This window comes from Argiope bruennichi, chromosome 9 (assembly GCF_947563725.1).
Source record: "Argiope bruennichi chromosome 9, qqArgBrue1.1, whole genome shotgun sequence".
Classification (NCBI taxonomy): domain Eukaryota; kingdom Metazoa; phylum Arthropoda; class Arachnida; order Araneae; family Araneidae; genus Argiope; species Argiope bruennichi.
The window spans coordinates 109878944-109900170 of NC_079159.1; the positions used below are offsets into that span (position 1 = coordinate 109878944).

Below are 21227 nucleotides of genomic sequence, written 5' to 3' on the forward strand. Positions count from 1 at the left end.
TAATCTTTTCATAAAAATTATAACACAAATTTCTTGATTGAAATGGTTTTAACCGCTTAACTGTTTCGTCCGAGTGTCATACGTACATCGATTTATCGAATTTTGATAGTTATTAGCAAAAAATAAACCATTAATAATGATTATAATTCAGTATTGAAATTACTTCGAATACATGAATAAGTTAAGTATTCAGTGGATTTCCATTTGAACCAAAAAAGAAAATATTCCCAAAATAGAAGGTGTCATCTTATTAGATAGTAAAGAAAATAAAACTGTGTGGTTAATTAATCCTTTTGTTTATTTTTCGTTTATGTGAAACTATAGTTTTTAGCAACAATTATTTTCTTAAGCACAGCATATTAGGTTAAAGAAAGACTTTTAAAATTGATCAAAAATAAAAGCTTTTTTAAAAGTTCAGAATATTTTCCATATTTCAATTTTCTAAAAGTCCTTAACATATAAAATAAGGTAATATTATTTGTAAATGAAATCATTTTAACAGACTTTCTCAAGTGTTTATCCTGGCGCCATCTATTGATAAATCTTAGAGAGAATGTATGAGCAAATCATTAATTAAAATAATAATTTTTTAATAAATGAAATAGTTATAATTTGTAAATAAGTTGGTTAGTAATATTAAGCAATTGTTGTCTTACCGAACAAGTTAATTCTCACTAACTAAAAAAGTAAACGTTTAGTGAAAAACTAATAAAGAATTTATAACTCTATTTTTTTTATTACTTGTTTTTCCCAAATAATGTTCGTCCATACATGTTCTGAATTTCACTTCAATTTTTAAATATTTTCAAAAATAAATCTTTCTGTTAATTTCTTGACACTAACATGCCAATATCATTATTAGCAGGGAATTCGTCATCATGATTATCATCTTTTTCAAAATTTTCCTTTTAGAACCAAATCTGTAATCATGACTTCATCATTACAAGGGAATGGGGGGTAGGGAGTATAGTATTATGCTAGTATGGTGGCAATATGGGAGTGGGAGTATGGTGAGCCTGAAGGTAAAACTTGGACTAGAGGAGCAATGCCAGAATGATGTTAGAAAAATAATTTCACTTTTTTAAGTCTAATATCACAATAAGGAGTTAAAAAACCATGGGATTATTAAAAAAATTTGGTTGGTTAAAATAGGTTAAGGACTTAGATATCTCTGTAAAAAGCAATGCAAAATTCAAACGTAGAAGGTGGGTAACATTAAGTTTTAATACATATTAATGATTAATTTGCTTAATTGGAAATTATATGTCAATCCTATATAAATATTTTTATTTACATAAATAAAAAAACGTGAAAAATATTTTTAAACAACAAATTTACAGCACATTTTTTTTTAATTTAATGATTGAATTTATTTATAACTAGATATATTTTATCATTAAAAACGATGGTTTTTATAAAGATTTGCTAATAAAAACTGTTCTATTTGGAATTAAGAAGGAAATTTCCTTTTCCAGTAGGACAACGACCCCAAACAAAATGCCCGTAACATCAAAATGTGGTGTCTTTTCCATTGTAAACAGCAGTTACACACACCACCATAGTATCCCGACATCATTGTCATTGAAAGTCTGTGGGACACACTCGAAACAGTGGTTCAAAAACACAAAATTAGAAACAAACCCCATTTAAACAAGAGTTGCAAGAAGAATGGGATAAAATATCTTCAGATATCACCAATAGTTGGTCGAATTGGTACCACGACGTTTATAAGCAATTATAAAAATCAAAAGACATGCAACTAAATACTGACAACTTCTTTCTATGATGGATGTTACAAAAATTTCATTGGTGTATTTTCAATTTTTTTGAGGCAAAAATCTACGTATGATTATTTAAAATGCTTCTGAAACATTTCAATTTAGAAGTTTTTCGTTGATTGTTCTTTATTTTTACTTTAAATTAAACCATTTGCTATGTGTAAAAATAAAAACATGTTTATACTGGTCGGTAATGTGCTATTTATATTGAAAGTCGAATTTATCAAGTAAAAGGAAGGAGTACTCTCAATTGTTTGAGCCACTGTATATATATAAAAGAAGCATGCTTTATGAAATATTATCTCTGCATTTAGGAACACAAACTCATAATTTTCTTTGCAAGTGAGGCTTAAAAAAAACTGAATCTAACTCGTGATTCAACCCAATTCTCTTCAAACTGTTGTCTTTGCTTTCATAAAAAGAGTTTTTTTTTTTTTTCTGATATACATTTCAGTTCGTCTTATTTTATTTTTATCTTGACATAAGCTTTAATTTTAAGAACAATAACTTACAAAAAAAAAAGAAATGAAAGAATTCTAAAATACTAAAATGTCTACTTAAAATATATATAAATCTCTTTCAGTGAATAAAATGGGCGTCCATATTTTGTCAAAAAAATTGCTAACATAACCTTTGTTAATATAATTATAATATTAACATCGAATTTAATCGACGAATAATGATTAAAGTGAATTTCTGAATCAGTTTGGGTTTGCAATAGCAGATATAATATAGCGATAATAATACATTTTATGTTTTCAGAAATTATTACGATTTATATTATAAAACTGCATTTCTATTTAAATTGTTAATGAGATTTTAAAAACTTTACTTCAAAGATTATGAAGAAAGTTTTAAAATTAACATTATTCGATATTGTTTAAGTGATAGTTTTTTTCATATATAAATATGAAAGCACGTGTTTATAAACAGAACTTTAATTTATAATTCCTTATTAAAAATATTATGGAATCAAAATTTAATTAGAACGAATTAGCTAATAATTAAACTCTGAAAATATTAAAATTCGATTTTCTATACTAGAATACACAGATGTGTATTCTAGTATAGAAATACACAAATGTGTAAGAAGCGAAAGAAAAATCAATTACAAAATTACATCTTTACAAAATAAAACAAATAAAATTTAAAAAAAAAAGAAAAAAAATATTTTTAAAGGAAATAGCGATTCTAAATTGACTAAAACTAAATTCACTAAAACTGTTTCAAGCAAGATTAAATTGTAAAGAATTCTTCAAAAGAAGATTTTTTTTACTGTAATTTGCGCCATTACTTTTTTTTTTTTTCAATTTGGAATTGGAATGTGATATGTGAGATAGTTCATTTAATAACCCCGAAAAATCTGGAACATTTTGACTAGATAAAATTCGTCACAGTGCAGGCGTTTGCTCACATTTATTTAATAAATTCAGGAAATAATTTAGAAAAATTGTGATTTGTTGTCCCTTTATAAAATTTTCAAGTAAATCATGTTATAAATTTCGCACTAATCGTAAGTAATTCTATTGTACTATCTTGCAGATAAAAAGCCTTGGAACATAAACTTGGGCGAAGACAATACCGAGTTGAGAATCTCGCCAATAACAGAGACAGATTACAGTCATAATTATTTTGTCGCCTTTCTGGTGAAGAATCAGGTCGAACCAAAGAAAGACAAACTCGCCAACTTGCATTATCTGAAATTCTACATACAGCCTCTAGCCATTGGTGATTTTCTTTTTCTTTTTCTAGCAGCAAATGTTAACAATATTATTCACTGTACTTTTATTCTTTTCTGTATTTTTTATTATAGTTCGGCTGTACTTGTATTTGTAAGAGAATTTAAATTCCGAATCAGTAAATTCATGTAACCACAGCTGATATGTATATGATAAAAAGCTCATAAAAATATTTTTTTCAACAGTTATATGGGTTACTTAACATTTACATACTGTTTTTTTTTTTTGTTCTTTTTTGTGTGTGTGTAATAAAAGTTTAGTTTGTGTTAAGTAGCAAGTGTTTATTCGCCAGATCATGATCCTTATGATTTTTGGTTGTGGGGTCGCTTAAAAATTGTTTGTGTTAATTGCAAACATTGATAATTGGGCCGAGTTAATTAAATGTACTAAACTGCACGTTAGATGGATAGATAAAGACATGTTCAGAATACCCCAGCACAATAAGTTCAACGGAAATATATAGTAGACATTTTGTGAATTAAATAATGAGATGAAAAAAAAATTGTAAAAAAAAAAAAAAAAATGAGCTCTTAATTGTAAATTCAACATTTGAAAGTCAGTAAAAATTTCTTTTAAATTTAAAAATACAAATTCTCAAAATTTATTCCTATCTTAAAATATCTAGTAGATTTTAATCAATCACATAAAACATTTCTTTAATTTTTATTCCTATGTTATTAATTTATAGTTAAATTGGGTTCTAATGGCGGAATTTTGAACTTAAAAATAATCAATTCCTCATGATCTATAAATAATTTTCTTTTTGCATTTGATCCAGTACTTTCTCTGTAAAGACCTACACTGGAATTACCATTAACTTATAATTTACACTGTTATGGGTAACACTGTCTATTTTTCCCTTTTCTTATAATAAAAAACTTAGATACATATAAAACCTATTAACATACATTAATTAGCTTTTTTTAGGAATTAATTATTATATTGAAAAGACTTAATTACTAACATATAATTAAGCGTAATGTATGTTTTAAATGCGCAAGAAAAATTCTGCTTGCTAAAACACTATTTCAATATATTGCTCTCAGAGTCATTCAACTATTGCTAAGCTGTTTAAAATAAAACTTTTCTTTATTTAGAGAACAGGAAGAGGTCGAAAGTAACTTTAAAAAGATTTTTTTCACTAATTACATGGCTAATTTGGCTAAATTCATAAGAAGATACAGACAGAACATGTTCTAACGTTTTTGATTTTGTCTTCGAAAGTGACTCAAAACAAGCAAATAAAAAAATTCTGACAGATAATCAGTGTTGCAATAAATTACAAAATGTGATGCCATTTTCAAGCAAGTAATAGATCGGCTTTACTTGTAAATATTTGCAGGACATATTATATCATATTAATGAAGATATATCCCATCATTCCTTATTGTATTAACGTTTTGAACATTTCATTCAAATACTTTTAATAGTTAATCAGGATACGAAACGGCAAACAATACTGATATTTTAACGCGATAAATCTCGAAATTTAATATAACATGGTTTGGAACTAACATTTGATAATCATTTTAATGGCTGGTGAAATTTTCGGAAACTTGGCAATGGGAGCGAATTGTGTTACTAAATCTATATTTTTAATGGGTTAGATATCTTTATAAGTATTTGAAAGACTCTGGTCTTTTTCCATTACATTTAAATTTGTTTTTGAATCTGCTTTTAAAATTTATTTTTCATCGTCATTTTTCTGAATGCTAATCTTCAGCTTTATCAGTTGCCTTTTGCATCTGTTTCTGTCATTGCACTTTTAATTTAATGATTGTTATCTTCTTCCGAATAGTTTGCACCATATGAAAATCTTCAGGTGAAGTAGTGATCTTACACCATATCAGGTCACTGCTAACTACTTTATCGATCGCTTATGGTATAATAACAGTACGTCTGTATTTTTTTCATCATGAATGACCGCAGTTCTCACCCTACCATTTTCGGTTATTTAACCACTTCATTTCCATTAATCAATTGTTTTAAAGTTGGTGCATGATACTCAGTTCTTGGACAAATAAATAAACCTATATATTATTGTTTTTTTTAATTATACCAAAACTTACCTATGGCTCAGAGACCTGGAGCCTGAACAAAGCTGGAGAAAATAAATTATTTTCGAAAGAAAAATTCTGCGAGCCATTCTTGGTGGGATAGAAATCAACAATGTTTGAAGAAGAAGATATAACTTTGATCTATATAAACTCAATAGAGAGCCAGATATTATAAAGTTTATAAAAATAAATTGGATGAACTGGGCGGCTTATATATTAAGAATGGATGATGATTCCATACTTAAAAAAAATTCTTTTACATAAACATTTAACAAGTAGGAAAAGGGATAGACCCAAAATGAGATGGATGGAGTCAGTGGAGACAGACTTCCTGGCTATTCAAGAAAGAAACTGGCGCACAAGTGTCAAAAGTAGAATGCGGTGAAACAGAATTCAGAGGAAGGCACTGGTCCACCCTCGGCTGTCTAGGCAAATAGGATGATGATGATGATGATTGTTTTTAATGACGTGAAATACATATATAGAATTTTCTTCTCTAAAGCTCTTCATCGCTGAGTTGTCTAAATCTTTCTATAGCACCATTGGAAAGTGTTGATTCGTAAGATAATTATTGATATCATTGTTTTTATTCTAAGGGAAATTTTATAAAACTTCTGATATTAGAAACAGATGAAAATTCATTTCCATGATGAAACATTTCATCTGTAAGGCTTATCAGATTCAAGGTTTATCAGCTATTTTTTTCTTAATTACTGTTTTTCCAAGGCATTCGAGTTAATTTTCATCGTAAGAGCTTTTAATTGTTTCAGAATTTAAATGAACGAGTTAAAATTGCAGTGATGTAACACACGCTTCCATTGCTTCCAAAAAATTAAAATGCTGCAAAAGATTTATTATTGGAGTGGGAGAGGGGGAGTTGTAATATTATCATTTTAGAAATATTTTGGATTCAAATTTAACACAGGGGGTTGAAATAAATTTTTACACATCGGTTGCAATTTCAAGTGTAACTTTTAACAGCTGGCCTACATTTTTTGCAACTTTAACCTAGTACCTAAATGCAAGTCTTGTAAATGACAGAGAAGAATCACTAAAATTTTTAATTACAAAAATTTCCATTTGTTCTTGAATCATCAAATAACATGGAAATAACATCATACCTACCTATGAAAGAAGAGGATCGCGATTGGCAATTTTATGAAAAGAAAAGCTGAAATATTAGCGGTTGGTCAGTTCTAATTTCTATTAATTAAAAGCTTTTATTTCTAACGGAATGAAGAAAAAAAACCTTTCTGCATAAATCTATTGGTTCAATAAAAAAAATTAATATTAATTCATTCTTAATAATATTAATAACATTAATTACTAGTATTAATTCATGAATTCATTATTAGAATTGATTCATTGTTTCTCTGTCAGATATGGGAACTTTGTACCATGGTGAAGAACTCTTCATCAATGTGAGGTCCTTCATTGAGCTGCCAGAGAGCTCTGTTCTGTTCGAGTGGAGGCAGAGCGACCTCGATAAAACAAATAATTTCCCCAGGAACGCGAGGCATGTCTCTAGTAACATGAAAAAGAATACCGATGGAAGCACCCTCATCATCAAAGAATTCATGGATTCGGCCGATAAAATTTTATCTTGTGACGTGTATTCCAACAAGAATGTATTCATTGCAAAAAGAGATTTCTTGCTAAGAAAAATTGGTAAGACATTGTATATTTTTTGTATACGTTGGAGGAAGGAAGAAATGCCCTATTTAACCAGCGGGCCTGGCCTCCTCAAACCTTTCTAGCATATTCTCTAATAAAGCTATTATCCCAAAGAGTGGCTTGCATGGCATTCATACACAATATTTACAAAATATTAACCTTTAGCTTGAGTATAGCATTTTTAATTAATCCATCGTGTCATCCTTGGCGATTAATCCCTGGCATGAGGTTAATTGTATCCAAAAATCAAATTTGTGTCTCAGGCGCGTTTTTACCAATCGATTGAAACAAAGATTTGACACAGAATTGCAATTGTAGTCACAAAATCCCATTACAGATTTCATATATTTAAGTCATTACATCTTTGAGTTATCGTTTGTCGTTTCTCACGTTTTCATGTTCCTGAAAGTACAGACTGACAAACAGTCAAACCCCCTGTTGGATTTGGCTCAAAATCTGGATATGACTAGAATATAGCTGATAATTCTTTATATCGAATTTTATCTATCTAGCTCTTTTCATTTTGTTATTAACGGGTTGAAATATATTCAAATAGCCGAACAGACAGACTTTCTATGATCGTAATTTGCACAAAATTTGATAGAAATCTGCAAATTTGTTGTAAAAACCTTATACTTAGAGTCAACTGGTAGGCAGCTATCGAGAGATTATAGACACATATCTTGTGAATTCTTGTAAAAAAATGATAGATTGAATACTTCAGCTCTTTGAAGAATGAATAAGACATTAATTCTTTCACGGTCCCTGGAATAAGGAATCTTTTCGGTTGTGACATTCTCTATGAAGCTGCTTCCTAAACTCGAGTAATTAAAGAAGAAAAGAACCCGTGAAAATGAAAATGTTTAAAATATTTAAAATGATTCCCCATATATTTTAAAACAAGCAAATATCAAGAATGGAGAGAATCAATGGATCCCTGCAAATAATTTTAGAGCTTAGAATTTTTCCTGGAATCGGAGATTTTTTAACCTATATTCATTTGCGACCATGATTGCTCATAAATCCTCATTATCATGATTTATGAGCGATCATAAATCATGATCTGTCCATATTTTGTACTGGAATTTGTAAAACTATACATTCAATGAAATATTTTGATATTTTTTCAGCTGAACCAGGTGATTCCGAAAAAGATCTTGAAAAAGAAGTGGCCCATGAAAGAAAGAGAAGAAGCTTACCAGAAAATTATGAATACGCCTCATATTCTGACAAAGAAGAAGAAGAATCAGATGACTCTTACGAACCAGAAGATGATATAAAAGTAATTAATGTAGATTCTTCACTCACCAAAAAGAATTCTAGAAAATCACCACCAGAAAAATTAAATGAAAGATCTCCAATATACAATACACAATATTTGCAATACCATCGACGTTACAAAATACCAAGTGCACCTACTTATCGCGAACCTTCTCCAATTGTAAATTTTTATACCAAAAAATTACCTATACTAACTTACAATAAACAAAATGTAGGCAGATATCCAGAAAATCTACCAGGACGATTAAATGAAAGATCTCCAGTTTATAACACTCAAGATCCTCAATTCCTTATCAGCATGTCAAGTGCATCCACTTATGATGAGCAGTTGCCAAATGTATCAACTTACAACGGAAATCCAAATGCTCCAGCTTATAATGGAAAATCAAACGTAAATATGTATGGCAAAACACCACTGAACCCCCTTACTAATGGTGAACAGCCTGATACAGCTTATAATAGAAAACCAAACGTAAAAATGTATGGCAAAACACTACTGAACCCCCTTACTAATGGTGAACAGCCTGATACAGCTTATAATGGAAAATCAAACGTAAATATGTATGGCAAAACACCACTGAACCCCCTTACTAACGGTGAACAGCCTGATACAGCTGTGCTAAAGTCACCCTTCCTAAACACGCTCATTAATCAAGCTAACAGTTTGGCTCGATCACCAGTCACTCAAAAAAATGTGGAATTTCGAACAGTCGATATTGAATCACAAGGGATTCTGACTTTCGATGACATGGAATCCAGGCTGATTTCCAATTGTAAATTGGATTCTGAGTGTGGAATGCATGCATTTTGCTACGGTGCAGTGAGTGCAACGACTGCTGTATTCGAGCCGATGTTCTGTCGATGTAAAAGTGATTATGTGGGCAATGGTATATTTTGCTGGCTATTTTAAGAATTGAAGATATTTTTAATATGGAACAGCTTGCTATTTTGTATGGAATAGTAATGATAAAATATTTCAATTTTTATTTGCTTAGCAGAATTCAATTCACAATGTATTATATTTAAAAAAATTAAGTAAAAAATGTATTCAAGACAGTTGCCTAACGTTTTCCTTTCTACAGATTTGTCGAAAATAAAAAAATAAAAAAAATTGAAAATAGTCTCTTTTTCCTTACCTTTTTAAACAAACGAAAATTATTATTCTTTCACGATATAAAATATTTGAAATCATAGCTTATTATTAAAATCTTACATGTTGATATTAGAAAGTTACGTATTAGTCTACAATAACTGTCATTATCGTGCTTGTTTGTAGAATATTAAATGAAAAATATTTATCACTATTAAAATATGTATTGATTAAATGGATTTTATTCTCAAAAAAAGAGACTAAGTAATATGACTTAGTTATTACATGTTTGTGATCTATTATAGATTTCAAAAACAATTTTTTAAAAAATTCTTCTTAAAAAAACTTTTGAAGAATTATCGCTAAAGGAAAAATTCAAAGTTGAAAAATAATAATTGAAAATTAGCAGAAAAAATTAATAATTTAATTGATCAAAATGTATTTAATTTCAAACTTAATTCAAAATTTTGAATTAATTATTATTAATTAAATATATTGTTGAAATATTACATATTTCATTCTGAATTAGGTACACATAGAATTAAAATGTTAAAATATTTTAAAATATATAAAATGCGTTAATATTTTGTTTGTAACCCGGAAAACGAGCTCTCTAAATATTAATAGTATTCTATATATTGTTAAAATATTAAATATTTCATTCTTAATTAGGTACACATAGAATTAAAAAAATAAAAATAAAATACATATGAGAGAGAAACACAAATATTATTTTAAGAAAAAAAAATTCATCACATGAATAATATATAGTGTTCAAAATTAATTGTAAAATATTAGGTCATATTAGAATTTGAATCTCCCTAGATGGCACCACAAGGCAATACCAAATCCGAAAAACGTTTTTCAGAATTTACGTCACCAACACCCAATATTGGTTTAAAATAATTTATTAGCGTTCAGGTGTATAAATCTTTTTATCAATACCCTAATTTTTTACATAATTAACAAAATAATTTTTCAAAAATCAACTTTACTAATAATAAATATACCAAAAAACGAACTCATGTTACATGCCTCCATCTAGTTACAGTAATTATTAACTCACATTATAAAAAATGAAATTTAGGATTATGTGGAATTGGATAGATAATTTTTTTTATTTTATATATTTAAAATCCTTTTAAAAAGCATTTCTTCATTGAGCTCGAAATTTATATGAATAGTTGTTGAGGGAAAAATTATATTTTCATTAGACGAAATGTCAAATTAATTCCAACATCTTTGATTTTAAATTGTTTTGGTAATGTGAGTTTCCAATACACGTTCATAATCAAAACACAAGCATTAGATAACGTCATTTTACGTTGGGATAATATTTCCTTTTAAACACGAATAATCTTCCGACTCCAAATGAAAACGAATCAATGCTCAAATTTGGTTTCATGTCAGGTTCATTTATATAATCATATCCGTCCTTGTAACGATTCTGCAAAATATAATTGTACACGTCAATTTTTTTTACAATAATATCATCTCAAATAACCCAATCAATCTATTTTTAACAAGAAATTTTATTTAGTTACTAATATTTAAAATGAAAAAAAATTTGCACTTAACATCAACATATGAATATAAATTTCTAGAAGCTTGCAAATACGAGAACTTATTAAAAAATACTATAGAAAAGGACAATTCAGAAATATGTGTTCGAGGTAAGAGCAAGTTCAAATAAAATTGTTTTATTAACTAATCTATACTAATGTTGGTATTCCAAATTTAACACATTGGAGGGTAAATCTTTTTTTTAATTAATTAAAAATTAAAGGATTATGAAAATATCTTTTCTACTGATACTAATATTAAAACACAATTAATATTGTGCAGTTAATTAAGTTTTTAAAATATATATTTTTTCTATTTTTGAAGAAGAATTTATTTAATATCTGTATGATTTACATCACTGTTATTAGTAAATTAGTACAAAGCATTTTTTTTTTTTTTTTTTTTGCAATACCATTCATATTAGAATCTTCCCCTAGATGGCACTACGAAGCAAGTCAAACTTTATTCTCAATTGCAATCGCATATTTATTGATATTATAGTTTTTAAAAATATACGAGAAACAATGTTTTTAAAAATCTTTGAGTTAATAAAAAAATTTCAACATATGAATAATATATGGAGTTCAAAATGAATTCTTATATTTAAAGATTCTTATTTTACTAAAGCTTACTTACTATTATAAAATGATTGATAAAATGAAATAGTAATTTGAATAACAATATTTATTTGATATATAAAATATGCATGAATGTATACATTATAATATAATTAAATTATACACAGAATAAAATAAAAATGAATATATGCATTATAATACAATTAAATTATACATAGAATAAAATAAAAATGAATATGAACATTATAATACAATTAAGTTATTCCCAAAATAAAATTAAAATAAATATTTACAATATAATAAAATTAAATTTAAAAAATTTGAATAATTTGTCGATTTTTTTAATAAAATTATTATAAACATTTAATTTACGCAAAACACAACCTAAACATAATTCATCAAAGTGTTTCTTTGAATGCCAGTTCTTGATGACTGGCACGGGATATCTTTGAAATAATTCATAATATTAAATGTCTTCAATATTTTGAAAACATATAGTAAAATAATGAAAACCAAGAATTATAAAAAACTATTAAATCACTTATAATTGTATATCATAAAAAATAAAATTAGCTCTATGCTGATTGCTTATGAAGATAATTCTTCAAGCAATAATTAAAGAGAAAAATTTATTATTCATTTAATGAAAGAAATTATTAAACTACTTATGATATACAATCATAAATTAATATTCATAAAAGATAAAATTAGCTCTATACTGATTGTTTATCAAAGTAATTCTTCAAGCAATAATTAAAGATTAATAAAATTTATTATTCATTTAAAATGAAAAAACTATTTATTATAACACATAAGAATTGCTTAATGAAAAAATATGTTTTTTTACTTACCTTTAAATATTCTTCTTCTTCCTTTGAAAAAACAAAGATGATGGTTTAACTTTTCGTTTGCTCTTCGAATTAATGAGGGGTCCTGTTTTAACTGCACATTTCTTAATTTCATTTTTAATTATTTTTTTTTTATTTGTCTTTCATCTATAGTACATTGAAACATAGATAAGAACTTCATTAGAAATTAGAAACTATTAGAATTAGAAATTAGAAATTATTAGAATCATAAATTAGAAATTTATTAGATTAGAAATCCATGTTCTTCCTTTACGAACTGATACAAACTGGATAGTTTGTCATTCTCTATTAATTTATATTGTTTAGCATTTATCACTTCAACAATATATTTTCTTGTGCGTTTGTTGAAAAGTCCTATTTCAATAGACCGTTTTTACCACCATACACATTGAAATTAATAGAAACTATTAAAATAAACCTATTCATGATAAGAAACTATTTCAAAATAATCAAGTCAAAAAATGACATCAAGTAGATGATTACAGCGGTTTTAATACTCGTTATTCTTGTGTAACTTCTTTCAAAAATGTCATTAATCAAACATTTTCACAGAATTATTTCGAATAGAAACAATTTAAATAATTTCCAAAATGTCATAATAAATATTTATATTTTTTTAAATGTTGTAAACAAATCACAATTATTGTGTAATAATAATTTATTAACATTCAGACTTATAAATCTTTTTGATGCAAAATTTACTTTCTTATTATGGAAGAAGAATTAATGAACCTGTATTGTTTATTTTTTCTAGATTTTTTATTTGTAATTTTTTCACATTAATAAATTTATTGTTACAAACCTGTAATGCTGCTTCCCACACGATTAGTTCAATCACTGGAAAGATCCTCTTACGCTGTTGGATGCTGATTGGATGCCGAATCAGTCATCTCAGAGCTTGGCGACCATTTGGCAACTTGGCAGCTAATTTGGTGACTTAGGTGACAAAATAGATATTACTGGAGACTTCGAGAATTTTAGTGATCCATCCAATAGGAACTGAGATACGCCTGATTGACCTAGAACCTTCTCGGCCGCCAAATGTTAAGAAACTTCCACCACCACTACTAAGTCCGTAAATTCACCGGGTTCCATTGTAGTGGGTGTATGGTAAGACGACGAACAGGCAGACACAGAAGACGAATACGAAGACACAGATGACAAATACAAAGATGACAACTAAATACGGCCTAGACGAACACAGGAAACACACAGCAGCACACTACAACACACAGTAGCCCACAAGTAGTAATCGGTAGTAATAACGACCACAGCACACAAAGTGGCCAGGCAGAATTCACCAGGAAAGGGAATCTTCATAGCTTCACTCTACGGTCTTTCCAAACGACTGCAATTCTCCATCGTCTCCTCGCTTTCGCTGTATCAACTGCCGACACACTACTACATGACTGGCTACTCCACACACGACACAATGCTGCTTCTACAATAAACATCAGGACTCGGCACACAGCTCAATTCAGCAAACGCTTGAGCTCCACACAATGCTAGACTATTCTGTCGGTACTTCGTTATCCTCTCGATGACTCGATACTTGTCTACGATTCCGACTGACTGCAGCTTGAGATTAACGGCCTTTTATGTTCCCGGAGTCGGGCCGAGAAGGTTCTGGGCCAGTCAGGCGTATCTCAGTTCCTATTTGCTGGATCACTAAAATTCTCAAAGTTTCCAGTATTATGTATTTTGTCGCCAAATCACCAAAACATCGCCAAGTTTGTTGCCATGCTCTGAGATGAATGATTCGGCATCCGATCAGCCTCCAAAAAAGTTGATCGCAAAACGGTCTTTCCAGTGATTGAACTAACCGTGCTGGGAAATGATATTACATATTTATAACAATATTATCTCAATCTTTATATATAACTAATCTATTTATTTTTAAAAAGAAGTTTTATTTAGCTACTAATATTTAAAATGAATAATAATCCCAATTTAGAAATACAAATTAAGCAAGAGTTTTCAAAACTATTGTGATTTCCCAATGTAGACTATTTACAATTTCTACCTCATTCTTATGATACTTTTTTTTTCAAAAGATATTGCTCTAAAGATTTGATTTGGTTTCATGTGATGCTTCCTTACTATGGAATCAGGTTATTTATACAAACTTTTTACCTATAAAGGTAAATATTACATTATTGCTATGTTCAATACATTGTAATCAATTCAGAACCATAGCATTAATATTAAAAACATAGACATATTATTACAAGCCTTCCGAGTACGGTCAGTTGAATCACTGGAAAGACCGTTTTAAGATCAATCCTGTGGGTGCTGATCGGGTGCCGCGTCAATGATCCCAGAGCTTGTCGACCATTTCGCGACTTGGCAACGAATTGGGCGACTTTGGAGACAAAATAGATATTACTGGAAACTTTGAGAATTTTAGTGATCCATCCAATAGGAACCAAATACGCCTGATTGGTCCTGAACCTTCTCGACCCGCCCTCCGGGAACTATAAAAAGGCCGGCAGTCTCAAGCTGCAATGAATCGCAGTTGGAGTCGTAAAAGGGGTCGTCTAGAGGATAACGAAGCAACGACGGAATAATCCGACGACGAACCAGCGTTGTGTGGAGCTCAGGCGATTGCTGAACTGAGCTGTGGGCCGAGTCCTGGCGTTTATTGTAGAAGTAGTATTGTGTCGTGTGTGAAGTAGCCAATCATGCAGTAGTGAATCGGCAGTTGTATACAACTAAAGCGAGGAGACAGTGAAGAATTGCAGACTTCTGGAGGGGCCGTAGAGCGAAGCTACGTGAAATCCCTCTTTCTGCTGGATTCTGTCTGGCCGCTTTGTGTGCTGTGGTCGTTGTTACTACCAAATTTTTACTTGTGGGACACTGTCTATTGTGTTGTAGTGAACTGCTGTGTGTTTGACTCGGCTGTACATATTTGCCGTCTTTGTATTAGTTCCTTCGTGTTAAATAAACATCATTGTTGTTTTTTACTGAGGCCTGGTGATTGTTTTCACACCATACACCCACTATAAGCGAACCCGATGATTTTACGGACTTAGTAGTAGGGAAATCTGTAACAATATGATTTTTGCATGAATAGGTTTGGTTTGGTTTAGTTATATTAACGCCCCGTTTGAAGCAACACTAGGGCTATTTTTTTGCATGAATAGAGATTTCTAGAAGCATAAAAAAAAAGAATATTTTTCCTATGACTATTGATATGGATATTATAAAAAAAAAGAATTTATTTTGAAAATTAAATAATGTAAATGAGTGTTAAAGATGTGCTATTATAAAAGAAGATTCTTCTGATGAATAATTTGGAGATGCAAGAAATTAGTATCCTGATACTAATTTCTATTGTATTTTAAAATGATCTTTATAAAAGAAATTCTTGATTTGTTTAATAAATAAATATTCCCAAATTAAATATTTAAACACGTTGAAATATTTTTTACACATTTGAACATATAACCAACTAATAATTCTAATATCTACATAAAAAATTACAGTATATAAATTTTATTTTATTCATCTTCTATCTATATACTTATAATAAAGCTCAATGTGTGTGTGTGTGTGTGTGTGTGTGTGTGTGTGTGTGTGTGTGTGTGTGTGTTGGCGCTCTACAGGCCAGACCGTTTGACATACAGCTACCAAATTTGGTACATGTATACCTTGGAGGTTGGGAATGTGCACCTGGGGTTTCTTTTTTCGAATTTTTAATTAGAATTTTGATTATTAATTAAAAACTAACTTTCCCGCCAATAAAATCTTCCATTTTCCCCACCGCCAACTTTTCCGCCAAAAAAATCTTCCATCATCCCCAGCGCCAAACGAGAAAGGCTTCAGTTTTTTTTTCTCCCAACAGTAATGAGGCTAGGGTTAAAATTTTTCGGCGGATTATTTCAATCGGTTCTGTTTATTTTCTTAATGTTTGATGCATTTAAAATTAAACATTGTTAATGAATCAATCTTTCAGATTCATTCTGAAGTACTTTTGAATTAAAATAAAACAGAATAAAGGAAATTAAAAATTTCTAATCCGCATAGCGTTACCCCAACTGGCGTAGAAAAAAATCACGTATTTGCGTTACGTAACCGGCGAAGAAAATTCACGCATGCGCATTCTGTTCTGATTGTTGCCATGACAACGTTATCAATGGATGATTTAAATTATTTTTGGGTTAGTTGCATGCTTTTGTAAGTAAATTGTATTTATGTTAGTTATATATTTTTTGTATATGCTTATAGTTTTAAGTACATCGTTTTTTAAGTAGTTTTTTTAAAACCTGTTTTCAACCGTTTATTTTAAACGATTCGTTTTATTTTCTTAGTGTTTGATGCATTTAAATTTAAACATTGTTAATGAATCGATCTGCTCATAATGAATCTAAGAAAATTTTGTTGACCAACTCTTGAGATATTACATAAATTAAAAAAGATATTCTTTAGTGCCCATAAAGTTTAAACGCTGAGTGACTCTATTTTCCGTAATCAGATTATAAAAAAAATGCTTTGTTTCAGTAAAAAATATTATTATATTGATTGAAGATTAATTCTTTCCACTTTAATTTAAAGCATAAATTCTACGAGAGCTAACAGAAAATGAGAGAGATACATATTACGTTATGACTGAAGGCCTTTATAATATTATGAGTGAATTATATGACTATCAAAATTTGAAGTTTTAAAATATTTTGATGAAGAATCTATTAAAATAGGAATTGTGTAAAATATTTAATTATTAAAATTTTAACGAACATTAAGATTGGCGAACCGGCTGGTCGCCAAAGACGGCTAGTATTCTATAAAGATGCTTGAAATGTTACGTTTCTATATCTTGGAGTAAATTTTATCGCTTTTAAATTTTTAAGCAACTGTATAAAATTTAAAATCATGACTGTGCTCTTGATATTAATACTTATTATATAAGTGGCTCAAACAATGGAGAGTACACCTTAGTTTCACTTGATAAATTTGACTTTCAATATAAACATACGCAGATTTTGGCCTCAAAAAATTGAGAATACACCAATGAAATTTTTGTAATATCTTGAATAGGAAGAAATTGTCAGTATTTAGTTGCATGTCTTTTGGCTTAGTTGCATGTCTTTTTTTCACTTGTATAATGGCCTTTAAACATCGTAGTACTGATTCCACCAATTTTTGATGGTATCTGATCTTTTACCCCATTCTTCTTCCAATACTTGTTTTAAATGGGTTTGTTTCTAACTTTGTATTTTTGAACCACTATTTCGAGTCTGGCCCACGGATATTCAATGACATTGATGTCAGCAGACTGTGATAGTATGTGTAACTGCTGTTTACAATGAAAAAGACACCACATTTTGACGTTATGAGCATTGTGTTTGGGATTGTTTTCCTGCAGGAAAATGAAATTTCCATCTAAACTCAAATTTTTAGTACTTTCCTTTAGATTTCTACGATCATATGATTCATCCAACTTGCTACAGAAATTTCTCAATTCAGAGGCAGAAATTTAAGTGCTGAAACTGTGCGAAATGTAATTAGATAAGTTGGGTATAAAAGGCGAATTGTTAGAGAGAAACTGTTCATCAGCTTTCAAATTCAGAAAAAGCGTTTGAAGTTTATAAAAACTCATTAATGGAAGACCAATAATTTTTGGAAGAAAGTTATATGCAGTGATGAAAGAAAACTCAACATTTTGGCAGTGACAGCCGTCGCATCATATGAAGAAAGCCTAATACTGCTTTGGACCAAAAAAATTTACGTCCTAAAGTTGAAAATGGTGGTGATTCCGTCTTGATTTGGGGTAGTATGCTTTCAACCGGTGTAGGAAATTTAGTTCTTATAGATGGCATTATGAACCTATTGGTTTACTTGGATATACTTCTCAGCAATCTAAAGAAAAGTGTTAAAAATTTGAGTTTAGATGGAAATTTCATTTTTCATCAGTACAACGATCCCAAACAGAATGCACATAACGTCAAAATGTGGTGTCTTTTTCATTGTAAACAGCAGTTACACACACTATCACAGTCCGCTGACATCAATGTCATTGAATATCTGTGGGCCAAACTCGAAATAGTGGTTAAGAAACACAAAATTAGAAATAAAACTCATTTAAAACAAGTGTTGCAAGAAGAATGGGGTAAAATATCTTCAAATACTACCAAAAATTGGTCTAATCGGTACCACGACGTTTAAAGGCCATTATAAAAGCCAAAATACATGCAAATAAATACTAAATAATAATATTTCCTTTCTATGCGAAATATTACAAAAATTTCATTGAAGTATTCTCATTTTTTTGAAATAAAAATCTGCATATGTTTATTTAAAATACTTCTAAAACTTTTGAATTTAGAAATTTTTTGTTGATTGTTCTTTATTTTTACTTTAAATAAAACCATTTGTTATGTGTAAAAACAAAAACATGTTTGCATTTCTCTGTAATGTGTTATTCATATTGAAAATCGGATTTATCATGTGAAAGTAACGTGTACTCTCATTTGTTTGAGCCACATATATAATAAGTATTAATATCAAATGTATAATCATGATTTCAAATTTTATACAGTTGCTTGAAAATTTAAAAGAGGTAAAGTTTACTCTAAGATTCATTTTAACATTTCAATAACTTAAGTAATTTCAAGTGTCTTTAATGAATACGAATACAATAAAATTTATATACTGTAATTTTTTATGTAGGTATTAGAATTCGAATAATTATTGGCAGACTGTACCTTCCAATTTCTGACATAGAGAATGTGTTCTCCAAATTTGGCAAGAAAGAAAATGCTTCTTTTTGTTGTTGTATTGATTTAAAAAAATACTTAGACTTATTACATTATAATTAGAAATGTATTATGGAGGAATTGTAAATTTCCCTATTCTTTCTTCCCGAAATCGTTTGTTTTTCAGAAATTGTTAGACATTTATAAAAGATTCATACAGAAATTTATTTCGGATCCGAATTTTTATGGTGTCCTTGTGTTTTTCCAATTCCGCGCCATGATCTCAAGTAAACAAACCGATTCGAACCCGACCTTTTTTTTTTTTTTTTCAAGCTTCGTGATTTGTGGTTGGCAACAACTGCAATGCAAATTTGGCTACTATTTAAACTCGCCTCGTGTAAGTACTTTTTTAGACGGAATATGAGAAGTGGGTTTATCTCTTTCGTCGCGAAGGAGAAAGAAGAGTTAGCTGTGTGCGACTGGTTTGTTGCTTCACCATTTTAAGATAGTTTCTTTCAGTTCGTTTAAATGTTAGACAGAAAGATTCGAATCTGTTGACCAAGGTCTGGTAATGTTAATTTGAATTTTGATTTTAACATTTATAGTATTATTTTGATTCCTCCAATAATGAACATATTGACTTTATACTTTATAATCAATAAAAGTTATTTTAAGGAAACTGCTTTCAACTTTATGTCTCCTCGACATAAAATTTCACTGTCAACTTTGCTAAAATTTGGGTTAGTTTACTCAGAGGAATATTAATTTTCTAAGCAAAATTACATAATAAAATGAAAATACATCCCGAGGTATTCTTAGTTTTAAAAATTTCGTTAAAGTTTGTTTGGTTTTTTTTATTTGTAAATAAATAACAAAAATTCAATTTTTCATAATATTAAATCGATTCAATTTTAAGAACATGACTTCTAATATTAAAAGTAAATAAATTTTTTTTCTACCCAACATTTTCTATATATAGAATATATTCGTCCCATTTTGGACCTTGTTGTAATAATAACATGATAATTCAGAATACCTTTAATTTCTGTAATAAGGAAGCTTAGTATTCTGCCTCTTTCCTACAGTACTGAGAGCGGCTTGATTTGAAGTTCAGAAAATTGGGTCAACTGAGAGCATGAGATATAAATTTAGCAAAAAATTTCAATCAATCAAAAGCAAACAAAAAAAAAAAACGATCGCGTAATCTTTACTTTCACCTACATCCTCGATTTGTTGAGATAACCTCCAAATTTCACTACGATATGAATAATCTATTTGTACTAATAGTTTAAATAACAATCCCACACATGAGAGTATGATAAACCAAATAAACACACGCCCATTTATTTACATATTAAAGAATGTATTCTAGTTTTCTAAAATAAAAAAATTTTCAAGGTGTTAGAAAACATTATTCACTGGTTCCATTTATTGATGAATCGTATATATTCTCTAATTTTAAATGTGTTCCTTGAATTACTAATATTTCATCTTTATTCAACATGTCTTAAATATTCCATAGCTGGTTTCTGAAAATGATCACTATGCATTTAATTACATTCATTAAATCAAAGTGAAAGTTCTATATTTGCGAATTTCTCCAAACTCGATGACGATTCTTCCATCGTTTCATTTTTCCTGCAGACGATTTTTTTTTTAAACTTCGTTTCATATGATGCAATGGATGAAAAAGAATCAACTTCTTTTAGAATATAATAGCAGTTCTTCATTTCTTTTTTCTTTCAGTTCTTCAAAAAATTCATTTTTTTTTTTAAACGAACTCGCCGCACCTGTTTTCGGAACTATTCTTCTCAAATCGATCTTTTATTTAATTTACTGATTTTTCACAAATGAGTTTATTCGTAACAATTGGTGTTCTTTCGGAAAAATTTTGAAAGAACAA

At 29.1% G+C, this 21227-nt stretch overlaps 1 protein-coding gene across 1 annotated transcript in view; it reads left to right on the forward strand.

Moving 5' to 3' along the window:
* The window catches only part of LOC129985053 (uncharacterized), a 41646-nt gene extending 32869 nt beyond the window's left edge, over window positions 1–8777 (forward strand). The window contains exons 5-7 of the mRNA XM_056094977.1: window positions 3321–3506; window positions 8379–8530; window positions 8745–8777. Of these exons, the coding sequence (XP_055950952.1) occupies window positions 3321–3506; window positions 8379–8530; window positions 8745–8777 (371 nt within the window). The remainder of the gene's footprint in view (window positions 1–3320; window positions 3507–8378; window positions 8531–8744) is intronic.
* Window positions 8778–21227: the final 12450 nt, after the last annotated feature.